The sequence below is a fragment of the Opisthorchis viverrini genome (assembly GCF_000715545.1).
Source record: "Opisthorchis viverrini unplaced genomic scaffold opera_v5_102, whole genome shotgun sequence".
NCBI classification, from domain to species: Eukaryota; Metazoa; Platyhelminthes; class Trematoda; order Opisthorchiida; family Opisthorchiidae; genus Opisthorchis; species Opisthorchis viverrini.
The window spans coordinates 1,397,923-1,408,656 of record NW_008751761.1 but is presented as its reverse complement, the minus strand read 5'-3'; the positions used below and the strand labels follow the sequence as shown (position 1 = coordinate 1,408,656).

At 43.2% G+C, this 10,734-nt stretch overlaps 1 protein-coding gene across 1 annotated transcript in view; it reads left to right on the top strand.

Annotated features, from left to right (window-relative positions):
- Nucleotides 1–5,657, top strand: part of T265_05542 (hypothetical protein) — a gene marked incomplete at both ends in the record, with an annotated part of 86,190 nt that extends 80,533 nt beyond the window's left edge. The window contains 2 exons of the mRNA XM_009170576.1: nucleotides 3,447–3,632; nucleotides 5,619–5,657. Coding sequence (XP_009168840.1) covers nucleotides 3,447–3,632; nucleotides 5,619–5,657 — 225 coding nt within the window. The remainder of the gene's footprint in view (nucleotides 1–3,446; nucleotides 3,633–5,618) is intronic.
- Nucleotides 5,658–10,734: the final 5,077 nt, after the last annotated feature.

The window sequence follows — 10,734 nt, the reverse complement described above, 5'->3', positions numbered from 1 at the left end:
AAAATCAGTGTTTCGAGATTGACGACACTCCTTTCGTTCAAAAATGGTGTGCTGCATGCGAGCCTCTCTCTGTACCAGCATTTTCGTCCAGGCATCATTTCCATCCTATAAATGAGAGATAAAACGGGCAACGCTATCCACAGTGTAGCGCAGATGTCAGCAATCGATTCGTTACCTTTCGCCAAACCCAAAATTGGCTGTCCAATCGCTGAACAGCAAGCGTTTGGATCGACCAATCCGAACGCTGTCCATATAGGAGGTCATATACATGCGCCAAAGACAGCAACGCACCCGATGGGAGCATAAATGACTAGCTGGGGAATCGGCCAGATGCAGCCACGTGCACAAGGACGTAGAGATGAAATTCTCTCCTATAGTTTTGTAGTCAAAGATCTAACAGAATTCTGAATGAGTTAGGAAGGACTTTGACTTCTGTTTTGATGGTGAGTATGGTAGGGCATAGTGGGCGAGGACCAGACATCGGTGAAAAGTTGGTAGTGTGAGTATATTTTGAAATTGTTTTGGGGAAGTTGTGTTGTAAATGACGACAATGTATGCTTAAAAGCTGAAACCCACTGTAGAGCTGCTTCATTTTGGGAGTTTTTTTCATAATTATAAAGTCAAAACTCAGCGTAGTGGAATAGGTTGTGGTAATCCAACGTTTCGGTTGCCATGGGCGGCCCTTTCCAAGGATTTCTACAATCAACTGAAAATGAGTCAAAGAAAGAAAGAAAAGTCCATCCACATCGTAACGGTTGTCATGAATCGAAAGGACTATGAAGATAAAGTCCTTACGAAAAGATTGAACCGCAGAAAGAAAGTGCAGCACTAAACAATACCAAACTGAGAGTTAATAAGTACTTACAACTGCTAAAACCCAAGCTTGGACAAGCAAATTGGTATGCACTTGCACCAAAATCCAATAGACCCGTAAGATTCTATGGTTTACCAAAAGTACACAAAACAGGTAACCCCATACGCCCCATCGTGGACTATACTACTTGCTCAACTTACAACTAACCCAAATACTTAAGCAGTTTGTTAAAGCCTTATTATCAGCTGGTGGTAAGTCACGTGAATGACTCCTCGGATTTTGTCAGTATCCTTCAATCTACCCAAATCAATGACGATGAAGTAGCAGCTGGCTTTGATGTGACAGCTCTCCATACTGGCGTACCAATTAACGACTGTTTATCTTTTCTGTCCTCTATTTCTGCGCGAAGATACATCTCTAGCACAGAGAGCAACCTTAACCCCTGTTGATGTCATTGCTGGTATTGAACTGTGTCTAATCCCCACGTATTTCACCACTAAAAAATACGCTCTACAGACACACTGACAGTGTCACTATGGGCTCCCCAGTATCACCCATAATGGCTAATCTCTTCTTAAACCATATTGAAATTAAGGCCTTACGTGAATTCGCCCATCCACCACGCACCTAGCTGAGATATGTTGATGACATATTTACGATCATATCAACGGCAAGCGTTTCTAAACTGTTTGAATGAACAATGCAGCAGTGTGCGATTCACGATTGAAACTGAGAACAAGCAGAGGACCATTAGTTTCCTGGAGTGCAAACTCTCAGTTCACGCCAGCCATGGATTCGCAGTGGTAATCCACAGAAAATCTACACATTCAGACGGGTATTTGCATTATGAGTCTTCGCATCCACATGACTTCAAACGTGCAGTTATCGGATCGCTGCCGAATCACATCAAGAAACTGTGCTTGGACGAATCCATATAAGCAGACGAACTAGCGTGACTCAGCTAAACAAATACCCCATGAAGAGGTGAGACAGGAAGACAAAAAACCGGTGGTCACCGTGGGAATACCCCATAGAGTTGGCACTTCAAGTGCCATTCGAAAAATACTTCGGGATTATGATATCAAAACATTTTTTTCCGAATAAACACCGCGTTGAAACGACATCTCGTGAGGGCTAAGGACCGAAACACCGCACCGAATTCCCTGTGCAGAATGTCCAGCAAAATACATGGGCCATACAGCTCGGCAACTCCACGTACGGATCACGGAGCACAAACCACCTGTATGTTTTCGTCCAAGAAACCCAACAGAGTTTAAAAAAAATAGAACGTGACTCAGCCATTGCCTTCACGCACTTGAGTGAAACCATCCAATCAGTTTTGATGGCATACGTACACTACAGTCAGGATTCAAGTTACACGTGGAATGGACGTGCGCTGAGACCCTAGAGATCAACACAGCCGAAACGCATCAACTGAAGTGATGGCCCCAGCATCCCGTCTATCTGGATTGAACTTACTGCACATAGTAACAGATTTCAAACGAGGATCTCAAAAGTGACGCATCAAAGCCGAAACGCATCAACCGAAGTGATGGCGCCAGCATCCCGTGTATCTGGATTGGACTTACTGCACCTAATAACAGATCTCAAACGAGGATCTCAAAAGTGACGCATCACAACTGGCACAACAGTAAGCGGAAGAAGCACATCTTAATCGGGTGCACGCACAATCACGTACATACACACACACACGCACGCTGACCCAATCTGACTGCCAACTGATCACAGGAATGCACCAATCAGAAGGCAAGGGAGTGGACCCACTCGATTCATATTCAATTGATTCTAGAAATCCCTGAGAAAGGTCATCCACGGCAACCGAAACTTCGGATTACAAAAGCTTATTCCACTCCGCTGTGTTCTGACTTTAATAAAAAATTCTTATTATACACCACATGGCGCTGAATCGAAGAGTAGACTGAACAACTAGCCGTTCGGCCACAAGCTGCGCATCAACAGTGCGATGACACGTAAACATGGGATAGTGCTACATCCTTCAGACACGGATTTGACATCGTAAGGTCACGTGCTGATTGGCTTCTCGAGTGCCAAATTCTGTGGTGAAAGTTCCAGTCACCGTGCCAATTTACTCTTACTTCAAGCTACTTATAGAGTGTGGGTAGTATGGAGTGATGTAGGGATTTTCGATTGAGATTCTGTCAACCTTCAGTCAATAACATCGGTGACCATCCGAACGACCAAATGGTCAGATTATTAACCGGGAGATTGTGATTTATAAATTCTCAGGATTTTCGTGAAATGTTCAGTGCTGATGTTAATCAATAAGGATGAAACAGCTCCAAGGTGCTTATTGACTTTTCAGCAAAGTTAGCCCCACCTACAATGCTAAATCTCCAATGATAGCCGATGAGACGCAAATAAGACAGAAGTGTTTCGTATGCTATCAATGGATGTTGGTGAGCTGTTACTCTCGTAATTGTAGGACAGAACAAAAATTTCTGAAAAGTCAAATGTTTGGTTGCGTCCTCAAGTTATCGTGTATCGAAGGTAAGTACGAATGTGTTAACAATAAAAAAACAGTGTGGATTATCTGGACTGCAAACCTTTTGAACAAGGAACAATGTTTGAATTATCGGTTATTTAAATATAGCTACTGGATTTAAAGAAAACTTTCATCCGCATAAAGTTTCTTAGTCAGAGCACGGTTTTTCTGGCAAATGTACATGCGAAGTTGAACACCGGACATTTGCTTAAAAACTGGAAAAAACCAGCACCTGTCCATCTGGTCGGTTTTACGCAAATGGGAACCTCAGTCATTTGGCAGGTGTCCAGTAAGGTGGGTGATGCATTAAACGGAAGTTAGCTCCGTTTTATAAAGCGCAAACGCTGTTTGTGCTTGGTTGAATAACAAACCAGGAAAGAGCTTACTTTCAGGCACTTGAAAACTTTGACGTAAATGGAGAAAATTGCGTTGTTGGCGAAGACATTGAATGTATCTTTTGAAAGTTTGAACAAATGGAGTCTTGCGTATATCTATAAGGCCGGCTAATAGATTCCCACGGAGGATCGATAACATCGGACGAGCGTGTGAACCACAAATCAATATCGAACTGTCGGTGTGCTATTCAGAACTGACACGCCAGTTCGGAGAAAACAAGTAATCCGGACGTGATTTCTCTCCTGAATGCAAACATAAGGCTCGAATATTCGTGGACTAGTATTTTTGGGCAGTAGCTAAAATCCTGGGCCAATTTGTTTCCGACCTGAATGCAACATAAGGCTCGAATATTCGTGGACTAGTATTTTTGGGCAGTAGCTAAAATCCTGGGCCAATTTGTTTCCGACAGTCACGGTGGGACTTCATAAGTAGGCTTACAAGTGACTACCACTTTTATCTGGTGTTTAATTCGGCGAAAATTAAGTTGCTAATTGGATGTCATTGCCGTTTTGGGGAACGCATCATTATGCACTCGATCATCCTTTCTGATTCATAATTCGATCGATGTACCAGTTTTCCAAAAAGCCGTTTGTTTGGTAAACACACTTGTGTTTGTTCACATCCGGTACCTTGCCCCCCAGCAGCTGCATGAAGGGAGGCCGAACGGAAAGGTCGACTATTCGCTCGGTCGCATTGCAATTTCTTTCAATTTCTGTTGAATAATCGATCGAATGATAATTTAGCTTACTGAGTCACTTTTGAAAGGTGGGCGCAAATATATGGTTGTACGAAATGCAATGCACGAGGCAACTTTGAAAGATCTGGGTTGCAAACGTTTCACCACAAGTCCGCGTTTACAACCATTTCTTTTGGACATGCTTGAACAAGAACTTGGTTCCCTTCGTCAGGCTATTTTATGGAAAAAGTATTTTTAGATGTGCCGTATAGAAGGTTTCTGATTGGTTCTTACTGGACCGCAACTCTTAAGTTTTGTTTATTGCTCATTCCGTCTGAGCTTACGGTAAATGCTTTGGCGAGCAGGACTTTCGTACCATCCGATAAATATTGCGTCACTAAAAGACAGTTGGCTTCCTATTCAAGCTTACAACTCAAAAAATAGTCGAATATGCCTAAATAAAGACATGGGAGTAAGATAACTATATAGTTACAGCGCAAATCTATTTACCGGAAGGTCCATGGTTCGAACCCGACCTTTGCCTCTCGATTTTCCTTGTCTAGGCTTGGGCAACCTGGCAGTATCCTACCCTTCGTGCTTCCTTCTGGTAGTTAGGTGCCGGAAGGGTGTTACAGCTGAACGATTACGTTTCTTTAATAACTAAAGGCCATAAAACCATATGGTGATTCAAAGGAAGTATCATATATAAGAAAGCGGTGTCTACATGCCTGCCATATACGCCACATATTGCTATGTCTACAGCTGACCGAATACATCAAGATTGAAGACAAATATATCTGCAAGTGGTGAGCCAACTGGATAGATGGAGAATGAATTGTCTGTCAGGTGTTCCGCTGAGCAGGGATGGAACATTCGGCGTGCAGCATAAGGTTACGATGACTGAATTCAGGTATATACATTACTAAGCGATGAAGCATCCATGGCTAAAAGTTTATTGTCTAAAAGGGTCCTGTCTTCGACTCTACTAATAAACTGAAAAATCTCGCTATCCCGCTGCCTGCGAAGCGATTCTCAGGTTGGCTGTAGACTGTGACAAATATGACATATCTAGATGTAAACACAGGGCTACCCTGGCCTTGTGAAGTTTAGAAAATCCATAGAGACGCGAAGTAGGTGCGCCGTGGATCTCAGCTGTCCAAACTTTAATGCACTGAAAACACTTTTGTTTCTTCCTTTCTTCTACACAGTTCGTCAGTCGCCCTGTTGACCTTCATTTTCTGCAGTAGAGATAACTCAGTGTAAAAAAGTAGGAATCAGTTCTTAATCAGTTAGTGAGAACAACACAGTTGTGAAAGGTATTCATTCCGAAAAATAGCATAGGCTACATAATGCAATGGAGCGTACAACATTTATACTAATATAAATTCAAGGGACCGACCAGTAAACCAACCACTCCAAAGTCGTCCAGCAGGCTGAAGCTTCCGTGGCCCCACCTGACTGAGAGGGACTGACAGGCAGGTTGATCGATCGACAAAACCAGAATGGATACGGGGTCGTTTTTCCAGGTGTCGGTCAAACCAGTCACATCTCTCCGCTTGTCCAGGCGTGCTTGTGCGGGTACGTCCGTCGTGTGCTGTTGGTGGCCCCACCGACTGAGAGGGACTGACAGGCAGGTTGATCGATCGACAAAACCAGAATGGATACTGGGTCGTTTTTCCAGGTGTCGGTCAAACCAGTCACATCTCTCCGCTTGTCCAGGCGTGCTTGTGCGGGTACGTCCGTCGAGTGCTGTTGGAACAGTGATAAGACACTCGCCTCGCAAGTCAGTTAATACATGTATCGCCGTCGCGTTCAACCCAAAACTACAACTGAAAAGAGCACGATGAAACAAAACGGAGGAAAGAAAACTCCTAACCAAAGCGAAGCAAGCAACCAAAAGAGATCAGACTCAAGATTAGTGAGTGTCTACTCAAGATGAAGAAAAAACCGTTCATTCAGAACCTCAAAAAGAAGGTTCAATTAGAAATCGGCAGGAAACTACGCCACGGAACAAAACATATAGGGGAAAAATCAATTTGAAGAAAATCTTTCCAAGGTACGTTAACAAGCAAACTGAAGTTAGACAGACCGCAATGCGAAAGGAAAGACTGATTCATCAATTGGAACAAAAATAGAAACTTGGAAAAATATCTAACGATTCTGTCAGGCAAGAAAATTTCATGTAGAATTCAACACCTATCACAAACTATCGTTTATTTTCAAGTAACATGGTCACAGACATAAAACGTGAATACTTCCAGCTATACTAGGGATGCCTCCAAAACCATTCGGACGAAACCCGACGATGCTGACTTAACTGCACAGTGATGATAACTTCACAGTCCAGTCGCAAAGCTTGGTTAATGAGTAATCTATTTTCTCCCAGCTAGAGAAATGTACCAAAGTAGTACACGGCCGAAGCATCCAGATGACCAATGCAATCATGTGTGCACCGCTTTGAAACAGGTATTAGAAGCGACATGTGAAGTCAGATGACATGAAAGTTCCTGCAACAAGACAAGGACTGTCCCGACAGCAAAACATGACACTCACTGTGCAGGCTACGGGGACGATGCATTGAAATCACTCTGCACTAATTTAATCCGAAAGATAAATGAAGGTCGACATCACGTGTTGGGTTGTCTGGTGATTTGTTGCAAATGCTAGACATTGAATCAAGATTGTCCGCACTTTGGGTGCATACCTTGCGACCGGTAAGATTACTCACAATTTGTACGAACTCTGACAGTGTTAACAAATCATTCGTTTGAACTTTTCTTCGGAAAATTACTAGGTCGTAGCAGTGGATAGGCTTCTGGACTGTGATAATAGTACTGCATCATAATTAAATTAAGTGCGGCAAATCATCTTGGAAGTTTGGACGCCTTCTGGACTAGGCAACCGACACTCAGCGGACGTTGAATCATGATTGGCTGTCGGGGGCACCTGTCGGCCAATCAGAGATCGCCATGATGCTTGCCCGGAAAGCGGCCCGAGCTATTGACCGATCACGTGCGGGTTGGGCTTCCGATATTGGCAGCAAATAACTGCCCGCGGTAAGGTGGCTTTGGTGGGACATTCTGTCCAACATAAACGTTCTTCAATTTTTCGAATGTGGTGCACGGAATGGTAAGTGAACCAAGTGCACCTTGTCATGTGAGATGAGATACAACAATGGCGTTTAGAACGGTGGTACATTCTCAACGAGGAGAAGAAATATCCAACCACTGCCATCTTCATCACTAGCAGCAGAAGAAGCGGGACTGAACACATTGACTCGAGAACTGAACAGAAGAGTGTGCATTCGTATGAGGCCACTCGGGTCCAAAAATACAAAGTCAGCTGTATCACCTCTAACTGTCGCAGGCCACTTATGTTTGGTAGTACAGAGAGATCTTAGCCATTGTATCAGAGCACCAGTGTGAGCGTTCTCATGAAGAACAGTTTGCCAGTGTTTGATGATGATGGTAGGTACAACTTTCCTGATTGCTCCACACGGTGGATGCGCAAGTCGTGTACTATCCCGATCGAATGGGTAGTATCTGCTCAACAAAAATCAATTAACCAATTTAACTGCCTTCCTTTTGTTTGATTTTGAGCGTTACCTGAAGGCACAGTTATTTTCAGGCAATCTTCAGCGAATCAGGAAGCATAGTCAAATTTGGAACGCTGCAGTTAACTGATCAATGATCATCATGGTGACGGAAGCATGAAACAGAAGATCGTACGAACCAGACTTGAATTAATCGACTAAACTTTACTGCGGTTCCGAAGAAAGTCTCCCAGCCGGCTCAGGGGACCCCTTTTCATCATTATTGAGGGTGATTTGGAACAATATACCATACCATTCAAAAAAGTGATCCAATCAATCCATGTATACTCTTCCGCCACCTCCTAAGAGCAGCTCTTGTAAAAAAAACTTCAACACCCCCAAACAAGCTCAGTTTCCAAACACCGCTTGAATCTCTGTTGAATGATGCGGTTACTTCTGAATGCCTCGAGTGAAATAGTTCTCATATAGGGTTTTTTTTAATTGTCAGGTTACATTTTGTTGCAATTTGTGTATTGATGTTCGTGCTAATCCAGTTGAAATCTCCCGGATGAGACAGCTGCTTACGCTAAATGTACTTTTGCCGTCGTTCATGCTTTACAAATCGCACCCATTAGGGCTACGTCGTTTGCAAAGTTAAAGGCTGAGGAAACAATGTATGAGGACTTCATTAAAAAATCGGAACAAGGCTGAATGTCGCACCGGATGCGTGACCACTCATCATATCCGTTTGCCACTCTACGACTAAAGTCTTGAGTATCAAGCTGGATCGCTTAGAAGACCGTGATAGGGTTGATTCTTCCCGTCAGATGGACAGACCTTTCGGTTCAACTTTATGGTGTCTCCTCTGCCGAACTGAATCATTTGTTGCAGACAAACCGGGATACACTACCCGTTTTTGTGGTGATGAGCTCTTATAAGAGCGCAGCAGGATTCCAATGCCTTCCCTGGGTGTGGACTCACCAGGGTGATTGCGCAAGGACAGGGAGACAATATTTCAAACGAGAGTCATGTGAGTTTTTATTCTATATGCCTATTCCCTGGGTTGGACTCACCAAGGGTGATGCGCAAGGACAGGGAGACAATATTTCAAACGAGAGTCATGTGAGTTTTTATTCTATATGCCTAGTTGGACGAGTTTTATGCACAGCGTACACAAAACAGATTCCTCGAATGCGTATCTTTGGTTACCGGTGACAAGGAATACATGGGAAATACTGCCAAATTCAGTTGAAAAATAAATCTTGGTCGACAAAAAACAGGTTGACATTTGTTGCCAAACATGTATAGACTATTATCCAGTAAATCGTTACTACTATGCTTGGTTGAAGGTATACTTCGTCATTGAGGCCGTTATCACTACCTTATCCGGGAAAAAATAGAATTCACTCAAGACAAATGCCCCACCGCATCAGTGAGTACCATATCGTCGTGCAAATTCGGGCATTTATTTTCCAAACTTCCCACAGCAGGTCATAATTTTTGGAAGCCAAGATCCAAATGACATTTTATAGTAGTAAATCTAAGCGAAACAGGTCGTTGCCATTTCGGGCAGCATTTACGTATAATAAAATAATTTGGCAACGAGCTTCCTAGTGGTGTGCGTACTTTTTCGCAGCGTGATGCTCCCGCATCTACGCAAATGCCGTCTGTCAGGCACAATGGGTTCACGGTTCAACCTCAGAAGAGGGATTTGGCACTTGACAAGAATCTGGGAAAATTTGTTTTGGAAGCAAACTATAGTTTGTGCGGATCATTCTCTGCCTCTTTTTATTTTCACATTTATTTGCATACTGCAAGAAGCGCCTTGCTGTAGTACTTTCTAGCCAATAAATTTAAAGTGTACAGTGACGTGAGTGATTCATTGCAGATCCGATAATATGCCTGTAAAAGGCCAGAAGCTTCGTTTTGGTATCAGACTGTGCTGCGCGTTGCTAAATCTAGCTAGCTTTTCGCAAACTACTCAGCGTTAGTTTAACTCAGTTTCTGGTTGGCAACTCACACGTAGACAGGATGTGGCAATGCATATTCTTGAACCTCACCGTCCGAAATCAAGTGAGCTGATGTAGACTAACTTCGTGGGTAATTATCCCAAATATAGACAGCTTGATGTTTTTTTCGACGAACTCGGTAGTAATCTAGCAAATGTCTGGTCCCAAATTAAGGAGAGGTGAACGTCGTACTGACGAAATACCCTCCACTAGTGACCACAGGTGTGCAAGGCAGCTGATAGGCTTATAAAAATACACAAAAGTACACAAAATACATAAGACAAACGAATTAATCACATGATATCGAGCTCACTGTGTATACAGAGTTTGTTTAACCGCATCTGCCTTACCGACCCCGCTAAGATTGAACCGATCTGGAGAGCACAAACTAAGCTCAACTTACCAGGATGTATGGAATTCTATTATGTGTAGCTTGGAAGCTTTACTAGAAAATCGATCATCCTTTGAACAGAAAACCTTTCAAATGTCGAGGCGAGAATTGCTGCAGACGTTAATTATTTTCAATATCGAAAATGGAATTTCGAGGCTTGGATAGAGGTGTTAAATCATTAGGCTTTGGCTTGAACCGGAACATTCCACTAAGTTTCTGGGTGTTATCTTGCGGGACTTGGTAGTTTTAGTTCACCCTTTTGATCCTTTGTTATCGAACCCATATGTATTTGGCATGACATTGCTTTGGAAATTTGGCATCCTGCGACCTACTTCCGGCTGCCATATATTCACATGCTTTCTGCAAACCGCATCTCCGTTATGTTTCACGAA